The 22603-nt window shown below is 40.9% G+C and overlaps 1 protein-coding gene and 1 long non-coding RNA gene across 3 annotated transcripts in view; one reads left to right on the top strand and one right to left on the bottom strand.

Annotated features, from left to right (window-relative positions):
• LOC149500065 (uncharacterized) overlaps positions 1-22603 on the top strand; it is a 159098-nt gene that overhangs the window by 87469 nt on the left and 49026 nt on the right. The gene's annotated exons all lie outside the window — the stretch shown is intronic.
• Chi (LIM domain-binding protein 2 Chi) overlaps positions 1-22603 on the bottom strand; it is a 72616-nt gene that overhangs the window by 35834 nt on the left and 14179 nt on the right. For both annotated transcript variants that reach the window (XM_028174921.2, XM_028174922.2), the window contains exon 2: positions 18857-19239. In XM_028174921.2, the coding sequence (XP_028030722.1) occupies positions 18857-19239 (383 nt within the window). The remainder of the gene's footprint in view (positions 1-18856; positions 19240-22603) is intronic.

A 22603-nucleotide genomic window follows, 5' to 3' on the forward strand; every position in this document is an offset into this window, starting at 1 on the left:
ATTACGTGAAGCAAAAACTTTGTATCCCTTTTTACGAATATTGCGTGGACGGACGATTATGAAATTTCCCACACTTATAGAGAATATAGAGAAGGAGTACAGAATGTTAATATTTTTTTTAACTATCCATAAAAATTAAATAAATAAAGAGAAATTATTAATTAAATGTTTAGCAATTATCAAATTTGGTGAGCCACAAAAAAACAGCATTGAAATAATTTGGTCCGCATACAAAGATTTTGTTTGCAATTAAAAAAAATCGGACAGCAATCCTTGTTCTGCAAATAATTTTGATATTTGTCAAAATTTAAATCATAAATAGGCAGCTTACAATAACACGAGTTTGCATAATAAAGATTTAGTCCGCAAAATAGCTATTCGATCAGCTAGATTTCATGATTGATCAGCAGAGAAAACATGTCTATATGCAGTGTGTTTGATTGGTATTCATATTTAAAAAATGGTGAGCAAAATGACTAATTGGATTGTGTTTTTGTTGAAAAATCGACAATGTACGTTAAAAGTGTGGGGAGTAAGAGCAGGCGCGTGATACGAGGAGCCCATCGTTTATATTTATTTCCCTACCTATGCTAATAGCCTTGAGAGGCTATTTCGGTTTCGCCCTAACATGTAGGTGAGCTCACGGGGCTCAAACCGGAGTGATGCTAACAGTGGCCCCAGCAAGAACAGTGCTTCGCAAAATCTACCACCGGATCGGAACCGCGACCCACTGAGAAAAGATCCGGCGAGAAACTCGGTGGACTAACTCAAAATAAATAATAGTTTAAAAAAACTAAAAATATACGCTTTTATAGAAAATCCAACTAAAAATAGAAAATAAATTTTAATAAATTTGAATTAAAAATAGTGTAAAAAAAAATTATTTTATCGTAAAAAATAGCGTGGATGCATGGTATAATAGCCGGCAAACTTCTTGAGCATTTGTCGACGTAGTGGGGGTAAGTTCGCGCATGGTACACTCACGTGCAAAAACATTATTTACTCTGCGTCATAATGCTATTAAATTATGAAAATCAACATATTATGTATTTATTTATATATTTATTAGAACATCAACAAAAAATATAGGTTAATAATTGTAATAATTTAATCTTGGGGTAAAATAGATATTCCTTCTTTTAAGTCAAAACTAGAGCAGTTGCCAGGTCTTGGTTCAGTTGAAGCGAAGCTGGTATTTGTAATTTTTTTTTCGTTATCCTAATCTTGACCATCATCATCATCACTGTTTTCATCACCCGAGTCGCTATCATCGTGATGAGTCGACATAGGGCTCATTGGTGTACTTTACAACTCGGTCGGTTCGGTCTTCTTTTTTGTCTATAATTAATGATTTTTTGGAGATATTCGATTCGTAGTAATCGAATGTTACTTTTTTCAATTACCAGCTTCCGATTACTTTCTGTTTTTAGGTTTCCATCTGAAGCCTAGCTCTTTCATAATTCGTCGTAAGCTTCATTCCGAGCCATTAAAATTTATATCTTCTTTAGATTTTTCGAAGCCTTTCTACGATACGGAGTTTCGCTGCTTGATAAGAAGTTATTATGATTACATCTTTTTATTACAGATTGAACGAAACTATCCATTCCGGTAACTTTCTTCTTACCTGATCTTTTCTTACCCGGAGGCCGAAACACGGCGAGCAAGCTAGAGCCTTTAACTTCGTTAATAATGCACCTAACAGTACTCACTGATATTTTTCTTGCTTCCGAAGTCTGTTTTACTTTTTCTATATCATTCTTCCCCTGTTTTATAATGAAGCAATATACGTCGTACACAATTTTTCTACCCTTTCTTTTGAATACTACACCAGTTTGTCGCGGCATAGTGTATTTTTTATAATAAATCAACAAACACTCAACATATAGCAATGGCAAAAAAGTCAACAAGCAATTATAACAAATAACTTAACGATGAATAACGATAGACTTTTCACTGTACGCAAGCGTACTTTTGGGAGCAAGCGGAACGAGGGCGCGGTGCGGGACGCAAGGTTCGATTGATCTACCAATAACGCGCTCGATACGATTTCCCCTGCCGTCGCGCCTCACCCTCACCACCAAAGTGATCTAAAATTCGGTTCTGCGCAGTCAAGGTCATTTGCTCAAGAAGTTTGCCGGTTACTTTATCAGTAGTTATAAATATTTTATGAACAGATATGAGTAGAAGGGTTATTTAAATAATATACTGAAAAGCACCCCACGCTTTTTTTACAATAAAATCATTTTTTCTTACACTATTTTTAATTCAAATTTATTTTCTATTTTTAGTTGGATTTTCTATAAAAGCGTATTTTTTGAGTTTTTTTAAACTACATACTATTTATTTTTAATTTTTTTTTTGCATTACAATATTTTTTTTAAATATTGAATTGGCATCGGTCCTTAGTATGTATGCCAAATTTCGAGTTAATCCGATGTTTTGAAGGGGGCAAAATCATGTTCAAAGATTCCGTTACATACTAACATACATACGTCTGAAGCTAATAAAAGCGTATTAAAAATATATTTCGACACATGAGTTAGTGTTGGGAAGTCGAAGTCGTCAGAGAGTTCAACTTGCTACCTAACCTTTTTTTTCTTCCTACCTAAGCTGGTAGCCTTGAGAGGCTATTTCAGCGTAACCTTAACTAGTAGGTGAGCTCACGGGGCTCAAACCTGACGACGTAGCTAACATGAACCCTAGCAAGAGCAGTGCTTCGCAGAATCTGAGACGCAGCAGCTGCCCTCGAGTTATCAGGTCACCCTCGGAGGCACTCGGGCGACTGTTAGCTAATTCCATACCTCCTGGCTTAATCCGTATTCACACCCACACGTATCTCTGAAAGTCTAGACGTAGTCTTCGGGATTCTAGTAATAGATTCTTTAAAAAAAACTTGGATGAAATAAAAATAAAGAACATAAAATAAAGTTTAATGAATTAAACTTACGAATTAAATGACTATTCTTAAATACAGATTTATGAATTAAATGTTTAAATGTTTTAATTGCTAGTTTTAATTTTAATTTTACTAACATAGTTCTAAGTATTATTCTACTTACAACATATGGACTTAAGAGGGTGTGAATTAAATGAATTTTATTTTATTTATTTATTTAATATGCCTATATTGATAACTAGCGGCCCGCCCCGGCTTCGCTTGGGTAGTAAGTAGCGCGCGATGTAAAGAATTTTAAGTAATTTTTTACACATTAGATTATTGGAGTTTCAGTATGGATCCCTAATTTTTTTGAAAGTATAATAAATATAGGCTGTGTCACCCGGGGATAGCGTAGCTTTCCAAAGGTGAAAGAATTTGTTAAATCAGTTCAGTAGTTTCGTAGCCAATTCAATACAAACAAACAAATCTTTTCTCTTTATAATATTCTAGTATAGAAGTATAGTTAGTATAGAAGTATGGATAAATACTTCAATATTTTATAATTCGATCTTTTTTTTGTAATATGTGTAATTACAAATTTTTGAATCTTACATATATATAAATTTTAAATGAATTTTTTTATAAATTTAAATTTGAATGTAATAGTCGTCGTGGCCTAAAGGATAAGACGTCCGGTGCATTCGTATGTAGCGATGCACCGGTGTTCGAATCCTGCAGGCGGGTACCAAATTTTTTTAATGAAATACGTACTTAATAAATTAATGTTCAGGATCGACTTCCATGGCGCAGAAATAATATCATGTAATAAAAATCAAACCCGCAAAATTATAATTGGCGTAATTACTGGTGGTAGGACGTCTTGTGAGTCCGCGCGGGTAGGCACCACCGCCCTGCCTATTTATGCCGTGAAACAGTAAGGCGTTTCGGTTTGAAGGAAGGGCAGCCGTTGTAACTATACTGAGACCTTAGAACTTATATCTCAAGGTAGGTGGTGGCATTTACGTTGTATAACTCTATGGGCTCCGGTAACCACTTAGCATCAGGTGGACCGTCCACACACATAAGCAATTAAAAAAAATGGACGCGTACTGATTTGACTATGCCCTTGTCAATAACATGGACAATAAAAAAGACTTTACAAGTGTAAAAATAAATTTTAAAATTACATGAAAATGTTTTAAAATTCTTATCGGCGGTACCAGGGCGCCATAACCGCGGCGGGGGTGGCACCCCACGCGCGCCACGTGCTCGCCCCTCGACCCGCTCCCTTCGACTTAAATATAGGTTAGTCCGTCTGTCACTGTGTGGAACCGACAATTATTATCGGTTTCACTACGAAAGATGCTTCTAATCGTTTTTATTTAGACCAAAAAAAATATATCGACCGTTGCTATGAAATCTTATATTTAACTAGCTGACCCGGCAGACTTCGTAGTGCCTCAATCGATAAATAAAAGACTTAAACTTTTGTATAAAATAAACGTAAAATAAACATAAGGAATCCGTCCGACGGAGGACACATGAAAGGAAAAACAAAATTGTTATTTTTATTTAGTTCCGAGCATTTTCATATTTATCTACCTTTTAAACCTTCTCTGGACTTCCACAAATAATTCAAGACCAGCCGTTCTTGAGTTTTAGCGAGACTAACGAACAGCAATTCATTTTTATATACATATATACCTATAGAAGATAGAAGATTACTAGCGACCCGCCCTCGCTTCGCTTCGGAAACTGTAATTTATTATTGATTTCTCTACTATTTAATGGATGTTACTATACATATAAACCTTCCTCTTCAATCACTCTATCTATTAAAAAAAACCGCATCAAAATCCGTTGCGTAGTTTTAAAGATTTAAGCATACATAGGGATAGACAGATATAGGGACAGAGAAAGCGACTTTGTTTTATACTATGTAGTGATATTTAATTTTGTTATTTAGTTTTAGCCCACTAAGTTTCTCGCCGGATCTTCTCAGTGGGTCGCGTTTCCGATCCGGTGGTAGATTCTGCGAAGCACTGCTCTTGCTAGGGTCAGTGTTAGCATCACTCCGGTTTGAGTCCCGTGAGCTCACCTACTAGCTAAGGTTACGCTTATAGACTTCCCCTACCTATTCCCTGGTATTCTAAGGGGTTATTCCAGTTACGCCCAGACGGGTAGGTGAGCTCACGGACTCAAACTAAGAAAAATAGCGAACACTAGCCCGAGCAAGAGCAGTGCTTCGTAGAATCTACCACCGGATCAGAATCGCGACCCGCTAAGAAGATCCGGCGAGAAACTCAGTGGGCTTATAGATATTAACAATGTAAATGTCATTAATCCATCTTAAGATCTAAGTCTTAGTTTTTACAGTACAACGGCTGCCCCAAAAACCGAAATTCATTACTGCTTCGCGGCCGAAATAAGCAGAGCGGTGGTACCAAGCCAAGCCAGGCTTACAAGTTTGATTTTTCTTACGCGACGTTATCCCTTCATCGTGGAAGTCAATCGCCAACAAATCAACATGGTCGCCAGCGAACTCAACTGAAAGCTTACTTTGTTAACAGTGTCTTAGATGAGTGAACGTGGTCGCGGTCCGCTCGATTTTAAGCGGTTTTGGCTCTATTGATATCCCGTAAACACGATATGGTCTTATATTATTGATTTTCAGAAAGAGAGAGAGAGAGTTTGCGCAACGAAACATGATTAACTTTGAAAATAAGTTTTTTTTATTGCTTAGATACTCGAGCTCACAGTCCACTTGGTGTTAAGTGGTTACGGGAGCCCATAGACACTTACAACGTAAAGGCGCCATCCACCTTGAGATATAAGTTTTAATGTCTCAAGTATAGTTACAACGGATGCCCCACCCTTCAAACCGAAACGCATTACTGCTTCACGGCAGAAATAGGCGGGGTGGTGGTGCCTACCCGCGCGGACTCAAATAAATGCATCAAATAAGTTAGCAGAGATATTTGTGCAGTAAATCAACTTTTCCAGGTACGAGTTTTCATTTGGGCGAATCTAGAGTTTTGTCTAAAATGGAAATTGTTTTTTTTTATTTTTTTGTTATTGTGAATTGAATGATTGTGATCGTACTAGCCGACAGACGTTTGCAGCACACGGCGCCTCCACACAGTCTTACGTTTAGCGACCAGTCGCACAGGGCCCTGTAATGACTAGATAACGGAGCTTACACACTGCGCGGATTGCAATATGAAGGTGTCTTTAAATTTACAAGCGTACGAAATTCCACTTTTTTTCCCCCCTACCTATGCTGATAGCCTTGAGAGGCTATATCAGCGTTACCCTAGCGTGTAGGTGAGCTCACGGGGCTCAAACCGGAGGTGTTGCTAACACTGGCCATAGCAAGAACAGTACTTCGCAGAATCTACCACCGGGTCGGAAACACGACACACTGAGAACAGTGGGTTAAAATTCGACTATAATTAATTCAAATTATAAGTTTAAACATTATTATGGTTCTATTGTCATAGACTATTTATTATACTGTTTTAATCACAGATTTTGTCAAGGCTACACTATAGCTAAATAATCTTAAAGACAAATAATAATAATCTATTCTCAATTTGATCACAGATTTTAACAATAAGCAAAAGAGTATAAATGCGTGTGTATGTCAAATAAATGGTAGTGTATGTAATGTTTTTTTTAATTGATTTAATGTATTTTTTATGGATAATTAAAGAGAAATATTAGCTTCTGCACTCCTTCTGTATATTCTCTATATTATAGATACTTAAAGTATGGGAAATTTCAAAATCCTCCGTCTGACCAATTTTCGTAAAAAGTGGTACAAAGTTTTTGCTTCACTAATATATTATAGAAATTATAAAGAAAAAAAACTTTCAACTTCAGAAAATTAAAATTACCGTCAATGTCTGTATTATTATGGATAGCTCAAAAACTGATGGTAGGATCTTGAGACAATTTAAACATAGACCAAACGAGAAACACCATCTCTCAATGACGCTCGGGTAGCTGTTAGCAAATCCCACCTTTGCCTGTTGCTGAGCCTTTGGTCTCCCACCTATCCTGGTGAAACTGGAAAGACCTCTGGGCCACCAGTAATACTTCATTCATAAAAAAAACCTACTCACAAATAAATCAAAATTGCGTCACCTCGAAAAAAATTTTACACAGAGTAGAGAAACTTTTTGAAGTGAAACTTCTTTAGGCGCATGATGGTAAAATTTATACAGAACGTCACGCAGATATGCAACGGAAGTGACATCAAACTACTATTGAAATTAAGTACTTGTCAAATGTCAGTAGTAGTAGTTGTTGTATTTTTCCAACTGGAAAGGCAAATGTATCATACCATACAGCCTAATATTTTATAATTTTCTTGTGAAAAATGTTAATTTAGGAATTGAAATGAAATGAAAAGAATTTGGAACATTAATCAAATAGCATGAAATTAAATTAGTCAATTCAATTGGCAAAATATTAGTCATTTACAATTTAGAAATCTAAACATAATGTGACTGTCAAAACTGAGGTTTGAGATTGACATTTGACAGACTTTTCGCGGGAACATATCTTCCTTTTTCCCTTCCTCGTAAGTCTCGGAAATCTAAAGTTTTAGATTTGCATAAATATAAGCAAGACTTATAAATTAGTTCGCCAAAAAAGTTTCACTTCTGACATGTGTACTTTGTACGCACGCATTTTTTTTTAAAGTCTGGTAAAACATTCTATGAGGAAGTTGAGCCTCTTTGTTGGTTATGATCGCCTGGTACTTACACACCGAAATGCATTACAATTTTAATAATAAATTAGTAGACAACCTCCTCATTAGTTATGACATCCTGGTAGGCTGAGTTCAGGACTTACCTTGTTTTACTCTAAAATCGGCTGAATGAGCTCACGGCACAGCTTGTGTTAAGTGTTACCGGAGTTAACTGAGACCTTAGAACTCATGTCTCAAGGTGGGTGGCCGTATTTACGTTGTAGATGTCTATGGGCTCTGGTAACCACTTAACATCAAATGGGCCGTGATCTCGTCCACGGATCTAAGCAATAACAGAACAATTATCGAGAACGTCTTTCAGTGTACTAAGTTCTTTGAATTGCCGTTGCAGGCAGCCAAGCATACGGCCCACGGAAAGATAAGTGGTTATCACTCATGGACATCAGCAATGAGAGGGTTGAGCCAAGCCGTCTACCGCTAAGCACTCTCCTCTTCATCTCTCCTCGTTTGAAGGTCATGCCCTCTTATCTAAAACCCGGGAACCTCTTCATTGTGAAGACGAAAACCTTTATAAATAATCGTAATAAGCAAACGCGAGATAAAAAGAACCGTAAAAGTTATTTTTTTTTAAAAACAACAAAATTCGGTTAACAATTAAATATAAAATAATCATTAAATCGTTTTATTAGGTAATAACGGCAATTAAGTTATGTTACATTGTTGAAAAAAGAAATTGATTTAATTGTATAATTTACTTTTTGGAGATGTACATGACTATGTTTAGTTGACCCGGTGGTGAAGTAGGTAGAGGTCTGACTGTTATGCCGAGGGTCGTGGGTTCGATTCCCGCGTCAGGCAAACATTCGTGTGATGAACAGGTTTGTTTGTTCTTCGTCTGGGTGTTTATTATCTATATATATTTATATGCCGTGGACGTCGACGACTTTTAGTGATATTAAGACGGTGGTTTTGATTATTATTTTTAAATGATGAAATGTTGTTTTGATAAATATCACAAAATGAAGGGTAGACTCCGTAACGCCACAGTATAAAATGGCGGTACGTGGACAGAGTCGTGGCATTCGTGTCAGACAGTGATTCCGTCCGTCTCAACAGTGAGTCTCTGACAGTCAGTCAGTCAGTCAGTCGGTCTGTCGGTATGTGCAACGAAACTGTCGGTTTATCCTGTCATTGTGAAAGTTGTGTGTATTGAGTTTCAATAATTATTATTGAAAAGTTTTATTGACTAAACTGAGTTCAATCGAATACGAGTGATGACGAAACTACCGCTCAACCATCCCTGACGTGTGCCAACATATATATATATAGATAGATAGATAGATTATAATGTTAGATACGACATTATTTTCCTTTTTGTAGATGGAATGATTTCTGGGGGCCCGGAGACTTTTGTAGTTTCACTATGTGAAAGGTGGATTCAAGGGTTCAGCCGTGATGTAACAGGTATACTGATGAATTATACTCCATTAAAAAAAAAACAATTCATCATGTTTCGTTATAATGTACAAGCGTCTTTAGTTCGTGGCGTACTTGAGCGAAAAGCGGGCGCGAGAGGCAGAGACCAAGATACGCTGGTCGGCACGGCAATAACGTATACATAGTACCGGTGCGCGGCAGGCCTGTACCGTTAGATAATTCACAACAATAAAACTAATTATGAAAATTATATTTTAAATTATGTATATGTCGGCGCAAATATGACTATTTACCTACTGATCATCAACTAATTACTCTGTGATAAGAAATTGATGTTAAACAGTTCCTTTTATTGTAATTTCAATACTTTAAAACGTGTTTGAAAAACGTGTAAACCCGCTCACGTGTTTGAAAAACGTGTAAACACGCTCACGTGTTTAAAACGTGTCAACACGCTCACGGGTACGAAGCCCCATAAATACGGCCGTGCTGTCTAGCACTGATTGATTCGTGTCCGAGCCGTTGTACTGTACGGATATCTCTGTAACGTTGTTATGCTTTTCGTGCAATATACGAAGTTCTCGTGAAGTTCTCGTGAAGTTTTGTTTCGGAAACCCAAACATGAGTCATTCGTCAAGAAAGTAATGACCGCGACGTCGGCGGTGCTGACGTCACACTTTTTACAAACAATGCGGACGTCCCTACTCCGTCATCAGAAGCGGGATCACACGCCGCCTCCGCCAAGCAACAACCTGGTGACCAGATAACCGTATCGGCGGATAATGACTACCCTCCAGCATCAGCCGATAAGCCTGTACAGTCTGCTTCACAAACCAGCATGGTCGAGCGACGGAATCAACAATCAACTGATCAATGAATACAAAAGATAAGTTTTTATTTTTGATTACTAAAATTTCACCACAAAATTCATCTGAAGACCATGATATCCTTACACAACGAACAACACCTTACACATTCTTATCCCACCTTCAATAAATCTACGAGAACCTCCGAGAAATCTACGAGAACCTCCGAGAAATCTACGAAAACCTCCGAGAACCCTACAATAAAATCGCATTAATAGTCTCAAACTTACATAGTTACAAGTAACGCAAGTATAACAGATGCGCTACTCAGAGAAACTTTTTATTCCTGCAGATCAATGGGAATCAAAGAAAACCTACGAGAATCAACGAGGCTGGTGCAGAGCGCGCACCGCCCAAGTGGGATCACATGCCGCCTCCGCTGAGCAACAACCTGGAGACCAGATAACCGTATCGGCGGAAGAAGACTACCCACCAGCATCAGCCGATGAACCTCTACCATCTACTTCACAAACCAGGATGGTCGAACAACAAAATCAACAATCGGCATAAGGATAAGTTTTTATTTTTGATTAATAAAATTACGCCACCACATGAGTACCACAGTGTACGCCACCACATGAGTACCACAGTGTACGCCACCACATGAGTACCACAGTGTACACCACCACATGAGTACCACAGTGTACGCCCACTACATGAGTACCACAGTGTACGCCCACTACATGAGTACCACAGTGTACGCCACCACATGAGTACCACAGTGTACGCCCACTACATAAGTACCACAGTATACGCCCACTACATAAGTACCACAGTGTACGCCCACTACATAAGTACCACCGTGTACGCCCACTACATAAGTACCACGGTGTACGTCCACTACATAAGTACCACGGTGTACGTCCACTACATAAGTACCACGGTGTACGTCCACTACATAAGTACCACGGTGTACGTCCACTACATAAGTACCACGGTGTACGTCCACTACATAAGTACCACGGTGTACGTCCACTACATAAGTACCACGGTGTACGTCCACTACATAAGTACCACGGTGTACGTCCACTACATAGTGCCACAGTGTACGTCCACTACATAGTACCACAGTGTACGTTCACTACATAAGTACCACAGTGTACGTCACAATATAAAACTACACAAAATAAGTTACTTTCAAAGTAACATAAAAAGGTACACAGATACCAATCTCAGAAACAGACATTCCATTGTTTCAGATGGACTCCAAGAACTCTCTGGTGATACACCATACATGGGCGGCTGGTGCAGAGCGCGCACCGCCTGTCAGTATGGCCGTGTCGGCGCAAATATGACTATTTACCTACTGATCATCAACTAATTACTCTGTGATAAGAAATTGATGTTAAACAGTTCCTTTTATTGTAATTTCAATACTTTAAAACGTGTTTGAAAAACGTGTAAACCCGCTCACGTGTTTGAAAAACGTGTAAACACGCTCACGTGTTTAAAACGTGTCAACACGCTCACGGGTACGAAGCCCCATAAATACGGCCGTGCTGTCTAGCACTGATTGATTCGTGTCCGAGCCGTTGTACTGTACGGATATCTCTGTAACGTTGTTATGCTTTTCGTGCAATATACGAAGTTCTCGTGAAGTTCTCGTGAAGTTTTGTTTCGGAAACCCAAACATGAGTCATTCGTCAAGAAAGTAATGACCGCGACGTCGGCGGTGCTGACGTCACACTTTTTACAAACAATGCGGACGTCCCTACTCCGTCATATATTATAAATTTTAATTTTTCATTTTTTTAAACGGTAGTATAAAAATTGTAGAATACAAAACTGCGAATTCTTAACACAGTGACAGTTAAAAAAATAATATTGTTTGTTTGTAAAGTCGGTTTACGGACGATAGTTTTACGTGATAAGGTCAGTAGCCGAACTGTTCGAACTGCTAGCTCTGACGTCACGCGAGAAGAGAGATAAATGTGTCACAAGCCAACGCTCGGGCCGATCGTGCCTCTCTATCGCTTATTCCGCGCTCTCGTTCGCACGCTCAGGCTAAGGTGGAACGTGACACTTTTTCGTGTGTGCAGCCGGTGTACATCGAATCATCATAAAAAAATTCCCCATTCGAAAAAACATATCTACATTGCGTTCTAAACGTGTAATGTAATTTAAAATTTGTGAGATCAACACTAGTTTGAAGGTGGTTGGATATATTTTGAGTGAAACATCAAGATTGAATTTAATTTGGATGTACGCATACGAATGATTGGAACTAAGAAGCGGTAGGTAGCGGAAGGAATCCGTCTTTGTAAACATTTTGTAATTCTATTTAAAATGTGTTTTTTTGGCAAATTTTCTTTTCTGTCTGGCAATATTATTCGTTCGAATTATGACATTTATTCGTTCAGGCAACCCAGAGCTATGCGAGTCAGTCTTGAGCGAACATTCGCGATCCAGGATAAACTTTAAAATGATATGACAATGTATGTATATATGTAAACATACATTATTGATTGTATTTTTACTTTTCTATTTTCAAGATGTCGTCAACTATTGCACTGTCGATTGCTCCTTAGATAATTGAGGTGACATCTGTTATGTACTTATTGTCAAGTTGCCAACGTTATTATTTTATTGCCCTTGTAGGCTGACGAGCATACGGGCCACTGTTGATGAGTGGTTACCGTCGCCCATGGACATCAGCAGTGCCAGAAGCAGAGTTAAGCCTCTGCCTACCGTTGCGCTAATCCATTTTTGTCTACATTTCTCTTTGCAATAACACTCTTGGACCTCAAGGGAGGCTGCTCGTCACTAAGTCATTGCTCTAATTATTGGCTGATGCGACAAAGATCACGTACACTTTTTTATTTTTTTCCTACCTATGCTCATAGCCTTGAGAGGCTATTTCAGCTTGTCCTTGACGTGTAGGTGAGCTCACGGGGCTCAAAACCGGGTGTGTTGCTAACACTGGCCCTAGCAAGAGCAGTGCTTCGCAGAATCTACCACCGGATCGGAAACGCGACCCACTGAGAATATCCGGCGAGAAACTCAGTGGGCCGTACACTTTATGCCTTCAGATTTCTAATGTTTGGTTCTGCGTCACGCCCGCCTAAAACATGCGAGATAAAAATTCGCTAGGAAACAGAATGTAACAGATATACAGTTATTACAAAGACATTGTCGAATTATGTGTGTTTTGTGATTATTTAAGTACGTAGATATGTTATTATCTTTCTAAAGTTGTCTGGACGATATAGTTTTTAGTGATAAAGCCGTTCGTTGTAACTTGTTCATTGTTAAGTTCCTTTAAGTTTAGGTTTAAATTACTTCAAAAAAGGAGGGCCTTCTACGAGGTAGAGATGGGTCGTACTAGGTAAATCAGATACTAGGTCCACCTATTCCTAATCTTAAGAAATACCTAATCCACACAGTCTTCGTAATCTCATTCACAACCAATACTTTACTTAGCAAGTAATCTCAATCTGCCTATTCCTAATCTCAAGTTCTGAGTTCGTTATTAGGATTTGATTAATGTGATCGTTGGATCATGATTTGAATGATTAGGATTAGGCATTTAGGGATTGTGAGATACGTTGCAACGTGTAAGTGAGTGAGATATCGCAGAGACAGGTGGGAGCGGATGCTGAGCATTTGATTTTATATTTTAAGAATACGAAGTTTAGGCGGAACAGGTGGATTATACACATTAACAAAATGGGATTAGGTGCAGCCTAATCTCGTAAAATACCTAGGCGGTTTTTGTTCTTTTTTTTTTATATTTGCGCGTGTTTCCAATATACCTCTATATTCTATTCTATCTGTGATTAATGACTTCAGCATTAGTCGTAAGACCGATTTAATTAATTGTATTTATTTCTCGATTAAATATGAGGCCCTCAGAGCAAAAGTGACCTAAGCCTACCAAAGTTAGTATGGAGGCAATTAGGTTTGAATTTTCATGAATTTAAATTTGAGGAGGCAAAAAAACAATACGCGCAAAAATAATCGGAGCACGTTGCTAGAATTGGCGAGCGACTGAAGAGCTATCCCTCTGGGAGCCGTGCTTTTTGGTCGCTCGCCAAAGCTGCAGAAGGTAACTTTTGCAGGTCTAGTCTCCCACCACTACGCAAGTCCGATGACAGTCTGGCCCATAGTGCGAAAGAGAAGGCTGACCTTCTGGTCAAACTCTTCGCCTCGAACTCGACTGTGGACGACGGGGGTGCCACACCACCGAACATCCTCCGGTGTGATAGTTCCCTGCCGGAGATCTGCTTTACACAGTGTGCAGTCAGGCGGGAACTCCGACTCCTGGACGTCCATAAGTCGAGCGGGCCAGACGGCATCCCTGCAGTGGTTCTGAAAACGTGCGCCCCTGAGCTGACGCCTGCGCTAACGCGTTTGTATCGCCTCTCTTATTGCACTAACAGGGTTCCGTCTTCATGGAAGACTGCCCACGTCCACCCTATCCCCAAGAAGGGTGACCGGTCGGACCCATCGAGCTATAGGCCTATCGCGATAACTTCCTTGCTTTCCAAGGTGATGGAGCGAATAATTAATATACAACTCCTGAGGTATCTGGAGGATCGCCAGCTGATCAGTGACCGACAGTACGGTTTCCGTCACGGTCGCTCAGCTGGCGATCTTCTTGTATACCTTACTCACAGGTGGGCTGAAGCCTTGGAGAGCAAGGGCGAGGCTCTTGCTGTGAGCCTTGATATCGCGAAGGCCTTCGACAGGGTCTGGCATAGGGCACTTCTATCGAAGTTACCATCTTACGGAATCCCCGAGGGTCTCTGCAAGTGGATCGCTAGCTTTTTGGATGGGCGGAGCATCACGGTCGTTGTAGACGGTGACTGTTCTGATACCATGACCATTAACGCTGGCGTTCCACAAGGCTCGGTGCTCTCCCCCACGCTTTTCATCCTGTATATCAATGACATGCTGTCTATTGATGGCATGCATTGCTATGCGGATGACAGCACGGGGGATGCGCGATATATCGGCCATCAGAGTCTCTCTCGGAGCGTGGTGCAAGAGAGACGATCAAAACTTGTGTCTGAAGTGGAGAACTCTCTGGGGCGAGTCTCCGAATGGGGTGAATTGAACTTGGTTCAATTCAACCCGATAAAGACACAAGTTTGCGCGTTCACTGCGAAGAAGGACCCCTTTGTCATGGCGCCGCAATTCCAAGGAGTATCCCTGCAACCTTCCGAGAGTATCGGGATACTTGGGGTCGACATTTCGAGCGATGTCCAGTTTCGGAGTCATTTGGAAGGCAAAGCCAAGTTGGCGTCCAAAATGCTGGGAGTCCTCAACAGAGCGAAGCGGTACTTCACGCCTGGACAAAGACTTTTGCTTTATAAAGCACAAGTCCGGCCTCGCATGGAGTACTGCTCCCATCTCTGGGCTGGGGCTCCCAAATACCAGCTTCTTCCATTTGACTCCATACAGAGGAGGGCCGCTCGGATTGTCGATAATCCCATTATCTCGGATCGTTTGGAGCCTCTGGGTCTGCGGAGGGACTTCGGTTCCCTCTGTATTTTGTACCGTATGTTCCATGGGGAGTGCTCTGAGGAATTGTTCGAGATGATACCAGCATCTCGTTTTTACCATCGCACCGCCCGCCACCGGAGTAGAGTTCATCCATACTACCTGGAGCCACTGCGATCATCCACAGTGCGTTTCCAGAGATCTTTTTTGCCACGTACCATCCGGCTATGGAATGAGCTCCCCTCCACGGTGTTTCCCGAGCGCTATGACATGTCCTTCTTCAAACGAGGCTTGTGGAGAGTATTAAGCGGTAGGCAGCGGCTTGGCTCTGCCCCTGGCATTGCTGAAGTCCATGGGCGACGGTAACCACTCACCATCAGGTGGGCCGTATGCCCGTCTGCCTACAAAGGCAATAAAAAAAAAAAAAAAATAATAATAATAATGTTAACAAAGCCATCAGTTATCTATGGGTGAAACTGTGGATAGGCCGGTTATGCATCAAAATTTATTATATTTTAAATAAATTTCAATATACATGTAAGCTTGAATATAACAAATTGTGGGTTAGGCCACTTTCGCGTTGACGACATCATATCATAGCTATCCTGTTTCGTATCGAGCGGTGAAAGGCCATTTGGTTTAAGCGACATTTCGCTTAATAAGCGACACCTATCTTTGTAATTAAATGTCCGTTTTATTTGGAATAACCATAAATTTGAACTTCAATTAAGTTTGTTCCATTTGAATAGCTGAAGTTTTTTTTTGTTGTGACATATTTCTCTCTCTCCTGTAAAGCTGCAAAAATGTCGCTTAAGTCACACAGCCTCGTCGATATGAATGCTATTTTATATATGTAATACCTATTTTAATATAGTTAATAAATTGAAAAATAATAATTAATACAACAATATAATTAATATTTACTCTGCAGTCTGTACACGCAGCGCAACACACACACAAGCACATACCTTTTATTTGAGAACTCACACATACGCGGTTTTACGACACGCACACGGCGACGCGACGGACGATCTTTTACTTCGCACACACACACAAGTTTTTTTTGAGTTTGCTCTCTCAAGTCGAGCTTTTTTTTTTCTATCGAAGGTCCATACGCCGTTCTGTGTGATGGTAAACGGTCACCGCTGCTGATGTGATTTTAGTGAGTTTTTTATTTATCTAATTAACAACCAGTCGAGGTCTTGGCTTTTCTGAAGTTAGCTGGTTAGAGGACTCCATGGACATCAAAACGTGTTTTTTTTTATTGTTGCCCTTGTAGGCAGACTAGCATACGGCCCACCTGGTGTTAAGTGGTTACTGAAGCCCATAGACATCCACAACGTAAATGCGCCACCCATCTCGAGAAATAAGTTCTAAGGTCTCAGTATAGTTACAACGGCTGCCCCACCCTTCAAACCGAAACGCATTACTGCTTCACGGCTAAAATAGGCGGGGTGGTGGTACCTACCCGTGCGGACTCACAAGAGGTCCTACCACCAGTAAATATAAGTGAATAGTAAGTAGTAAGTAAATATATTTTTTTCCCCTACCTATTCGTTGGTAGTCTGAGGTTATTCTAGCTACGCGCGGACGTGTAGGTGAGCTCACGGACTCAACCTGAGAGAATTTGCTAACACTAGCCCTGGTAAGAGCAGTGCTTCGCTGAATCTACCACCGCAGAATCGCGATCCACTGAGAAGATCCGATGAGAAACTCAGTGGAAGTATTATACTTTTTTGGTTTGATTACATTCGGCATGCGTTTATTTCTTGGAGCACAATGAAGAATTACATTTTATTTTTTATCGAACTGTAATAATATATGCAAAATAAATTTGCCAAATTAATTTAATTTGTAATTTATTTAAATAACAAGCCGCAATCCTTGATCATATTTTCGATTGAGTCAAGGTTTGAGGACGTTTAGAGGTGACAACTGCCCTAGACACGTCCTTACAGAACCTCCCACAGACACAGCCCACTGAGTTTCTCGCCGGATCTTCTCAGTGGGTCGCGTTTCCGATCCCGTGGTAGATTCTGCGAAGTAATGCTCTTGCTAGGGCCAGTGTTAGCAACACACCCGACTGCCGCCAACTGCCGACTTGATCTGGTCGGTCCATCGCATGGGCAACCTTCCACGCGGTCTCGTGCCTTCTACTTTGCCCTGAACGACAAGGCGCTCTATGGAGTAATTTCCTCGCCGGGAGATATGTTAATGCCGAGTTCTCGGTATTAAGCAGCATAATATTAATCAGCATAGGTAGGATAAAACAAAATTTAGCCGATTAAAAGACAATTTCTTACGCAAGGTGTAGAAGGTGTGTTGCTGCTGGAGGTGGTAACTTTGAAAACCTTTTGTAAATTTTAAAAATAAATTTTGACATTATCATGTGTTTTAACCACTTCTTAATTGAAACTTTTTTTAAACAACCTCGATATGTTTTGGTTAATTTCTAGCATTCTCTATCGTTAATTAACCTTACGAATGATACAATTGTCAAAATAAAATTCTTTTGTAAGACCAAACAAATTTAAGAATTTTCCACCTCGGTCTTTGAAGGCCAATTTTAGCCAAACTAGCCCGTTAAGCTATACTTTTTTTTATTGATTATGAAAGCTGAGAGTCTAACGCATTTTTTAAAGTCACTTAGAAACCATTTAATCACCTGTTTAGGTTTTTAATTTAAAGTTGAAAATGTAAGTCTTATTCACCGACCGTAATTTTTTCTCTTTACACCAAATTTTTTACAACTTCTAAAAATGTAACGAAGCTGGTTATTTTAGGCATAAAATAACAACTCATAGAAAATTAATTGCAAAAAAAAAGTCTTGAAAAGTCTTCTAATTTAAAAAAATATAATTTTAAGTGACTAGGTCGTAAATTCTCGAAAAATTAGAAAAAAAATCATAACTCGAAAACTATAAAAAATCGCGGACCATACATGGGGGTGATTCGGATACCCCACGACACGAGGGATCTAAAATTTTTTTTGGTCGACAATGTCCCGGCCACCTTATATATAATAATCGACATCAGTCAGGGGTGCTGCTGATATTATATGGCCGTACATACTATTAACCGGCTTTTTCGTCCAAAGCCGGATAATATTAGAGGCCGGACAAGCCCGTAGGATATTTGTGCCAGAGCCACACTCAAAAGTACGAAGAGCCGCACTTTGCCGACCTCTCCCCCACGTCATTTCGGGTCCTCCCGATCCACTAACGGTGCTTTTAGGTACCTCAACCACCGGTCATCGTTCTCGTCGAACCCGTCGACGAAGGGCTCGGCGAGTAAATTAACCCTCAGACACAGCCCACTGAGTTTCTCGCCGGATCTTCTCAGTGGGTCGCGTTTCCGATCCGGTGGTAGATTCTGCAAAGCACGGCTCTTGCTAGGGTTCGTGTTCGCAACGTCGTCAGATTTGAGTCCCATGAGCTCATCTACTAGTTAAGGTTACGCTAAAATAGCCTCTCAAGGCCCTCAGACAGATACCCTAGAATAAGGAGTTAAACTAACCTGTCAACAGGCGGCGGTAGGGGTGCCATCATGTGTGGGTGCGGCGGCATTGGGGGGTGCGGCGCGTGGGGGTGAAACGGCGAGCCCGGCGGCGCGAACCCCGGCGGGAAATGCTGCTGCGGGGGGCCGGGGGGGAACCCGCCGCCGGAGCCCGGCCGCGCTGACGGGCTGCCAAAGGGCCCGGCAGCGGCGTACGGCGGACCGAAGCCCGGCCCCGGCGTGGAGGGGGCGGGGGAGGCGGCGAACGCGGGTCCGGCCGGTGAGCCCGCCGGCGGCGCGAACGACGCGAACGGCGGCTCGCTATTCCCGGTCTTCCAGGCGGGGGGCACGCCGCCGGCCGTCTCGTCCAGCGCCGGGACTCGCCGCTGCAGGCCCACCGACATCTGCGCACACACGACACATAAACTAGTTGTAGATTAAGCGGCTCAAGCTTTAAGTCGTCGTGGCCTAAAGGATAAGACGTCCGGTGCATTCGTATGTAGCGATGCACCGGTGTTCGAATCCCGCAGGCGGGTACCAATTTTTTTCTAATTAAATACGTACTTAACAAATCAAACCTGCAAAATTATAATTTGCGTAATTACTCTTGTGAGTCTGCACAGGTAGGTACCAACACCCCGCCTATTTCTGCCGTGTAGCAGTAATGCGTTTCGGTTTGAAGGGTGTGGGGCAGCCGTTGTAACTATACTGAGACCTTAGAACTTATATCTCAAGGTAGGTAGGTGGCAGTCTATGAGCTCCGGTAACCACTTAACACCAGGTGGGGCGTGAGCTCGTCCACCCACCTAAGCATTAAAAAAATAGGGTATGGAACAAAAAAAATCCTCCAATACGGTTATCTCGACGGCGAAGCGAATCGACTTTATTTAGGTACGTCAAAAATGATTGTCTTAAAATTAAGTAACGCGTTTTGTTACGAAAAGCCCAATTGTCCATGTACTTTCTATCTTTAGCAATGTGTGTTCGGCCGTGATCAGGTTATGTTCACGAGCGAAGCGGTTTGATTGACGAACGTATAGGGCATGGTCCGGTCGCTGTCTACAGCTCACTGAGTTTCTCGCTGGATCTTCTCAGTGGGTCGCGTTTCCGATCCGGTGGTAGATTCTGCGAAGCACGGCTCTTGGTAGGGCCAGTGTTAGCAACGTCGTCAGGTTAGAGCCCCGTGAGCTCACCTACTCGCCCTGTTACGGGGGCATAATCCTCTAGGTTACCAGTGTAGCGGGTTTAGTTTAGTCCGGTGTTTCCCAACGTGGGGCCCACGCCCCACAAGGGGACAATTTGATAATTAAGGGGGCCAATCGCACTAAATTTATATAGAAAATCTGTTTTAAAATTATATTGAATTTGCTAAAACTGTTGAAAAAACAAATTATAAACACAATAGGTATTCGCCTTTGAAGAACAGATTTAACCCTCTTAGTGAGTGGTAAAATTATTTTTCACATATATTGCCGAAATTGCTAAAGGATATAAGAAAAAAATTGCTTATCAAAACTTTAACTTATAACAAAACAGTGCTAAATTCACAGTAAAATAATTTTAAATGGTTATTTATAATTGTTATTAACTTAAAGGTTATACAAGCGCGCGTTTAGACACGTCCATTCAGATCAATACCTAAATACCTATAATCAAACTGAGCTAGAATCGGTATTTCGACGCTCCGCACTTATATCTTTGAACGAGCAATTTTTGTATATTAATATATTTATAATCTGAATCTCGGAAACGGCTCCAACAATTTTCATAACATTTAGTATACAGAGGATTTCGGGGCGATAAATCGATCTAGCTACGATTTATTTTCAGAAAATGTTGTTTAATTCGTGTTTTCAATAATAAACTTTATCGATAACTTTGATTTTTTTTTTAAATAACCAGTTCAATTTTTTTTTTATTCTGCCGGTAAGATCGAAAAATATTATTCATATTTTATCATTCGTATTTAAATACAATTTCGAATAAACACAAATTATCAAAAAAAAAAACCGAGCGAAGCTCGATCATTATTTAGTACGTATTCATAGACAGTCGATATATCGACGATTCGCGCACTAACGTCTAATGAATTTTTAAAGTAGATGTAAGCAATGTTCACGACGTTCAGGGCGAGAGAGGGGACGGGGGAAGGCAGCGGGAGGAGGATGCGCCCGCGGGCTAAGATAAGTGTTCGTCGACCAGCCAGGTGACACGCGTCAACATTTGTTAATAAATAATGTATTTTACAAGTATTTAAATAAACTATTAAAATTAACTGTCATGCGTGGTTTCTTCTTCACCATCGTCATGAACAGCAATAACAATAGAAGACCGCTAAGATATAATCGCTACCGCTTATACAGCGTGCCCGCTTCATTGACGTAAGCGTGGCGTTGTTACATTTGTTGTGCAACCGTTATAGAAATAGTATACGTTTTGGAACTTGCCAATGCAATGACTGAATGCCAGTTATCTTTGTAGAAATAACTTTTTTAACGTATAGTGTTTGTTTTAAAAAAGTTATTTGAGACACAAAATCAGGAGGAATAATAATTTGCGTAATTACTGGTGGTAGGACCTCTTGTGAGCCCGCGCGGGTAGTTACCACCACCCGGCCAATTTCTGCCGTGAAGCAGTAATGCGTTTCGGTTTGAAGGTTGGGACAGCCGTTGTAACTATACTGAGACTTTAGAACTTATATCTCGAGGTGGGTGGCGCATTTACGGCCTGGCCACGGGGATCGGCGGTGCGAACAGCGAAGCGGTGGACGAGGCGACCATTCGCGCAGCACCGTTTGCAGGCCACGGGTACTCACGTTCGCCGCCGCGACTAGTAAGGAAGTCCGACAGCGAAATGTCTATATCGAAATTATCTCGATATTGCTTACAAATTAATAGTTTTTTGGTTCAGGACCTATTATTTGGAAAAGATTGTGAAGTACATGATTTGAATAAGAATCGGAGTGTACCTATAGATGGAGAATTCCACAAGAAGTACGAGAAATACTTTGGGTGGCTAGACTTCCAAATAGCTGGTCTAGCTAGTATTTCAGCTATATTTTTTTTTATTGCTTAGATGGGTGGACGAGCTCACAGCCCACCTTGTGTTAAGGGGTTACTGGCCCATAGACATCCACAACGTAAATGCGCCACCCACCTTGAGATATAAGTTCTAAGGTCTCAAGTATAGTTATAATGGCTGCCTCACCCTTCAAACCGAAACGCATTACTACTTCACGGCAGAAATAGGCAGGGTGGTAGTACCCACCCGTGTGGACTCACAAGAGGTCCTACCACCAGTAATTACGCAAATTATAATTTTGAGGATTTCATTTTTATTACACGATGTTATTCCTTCACCGTGGAAATCAATCGTGAACATTTGTTGAGTACGTATTTCATTACAAAAATTGGTACCCGCCTGATATTCGAACACCGGTGCATCGCTCAACACGATTGCACCGGACGTCCGTTAGGCCACGACGACTTTAAAAATATAAAATAAAAAATAAATAAAAAATATAAAAATTTCGGTTTTAATTTTTCGCGGCGAAAACAACTAAACTCATTTAATCACTGTACTATTCGCCGCGACTACCGCTCGACTCCGTGGCTCGCGCCGTCCGTATTCATGCATTTGTTTTGCTCGCCCGCCGCATCGCGCGATTCGCTCGGTACATTTCGCCGGTCGCTTCGCCGGTCGCCCGTGCGCGTGGCTTGTTAGGTACATTTCTATGCTCTTATTTTAGTCGCTAGACGCTTCGCCGTT

This window comes from Bombyx mandarina, chromosome 24, assembly GCF_030267445.1.
Source record: "Bombyx mandarina strain Sakado chromosome 24, ASM3026744v2".
NCBI lineage: Eukaryota > Metazoa > Arthropoda > Insecta > Lepidoptera > Bombycidae > Bombyx > Bombyx mandarina.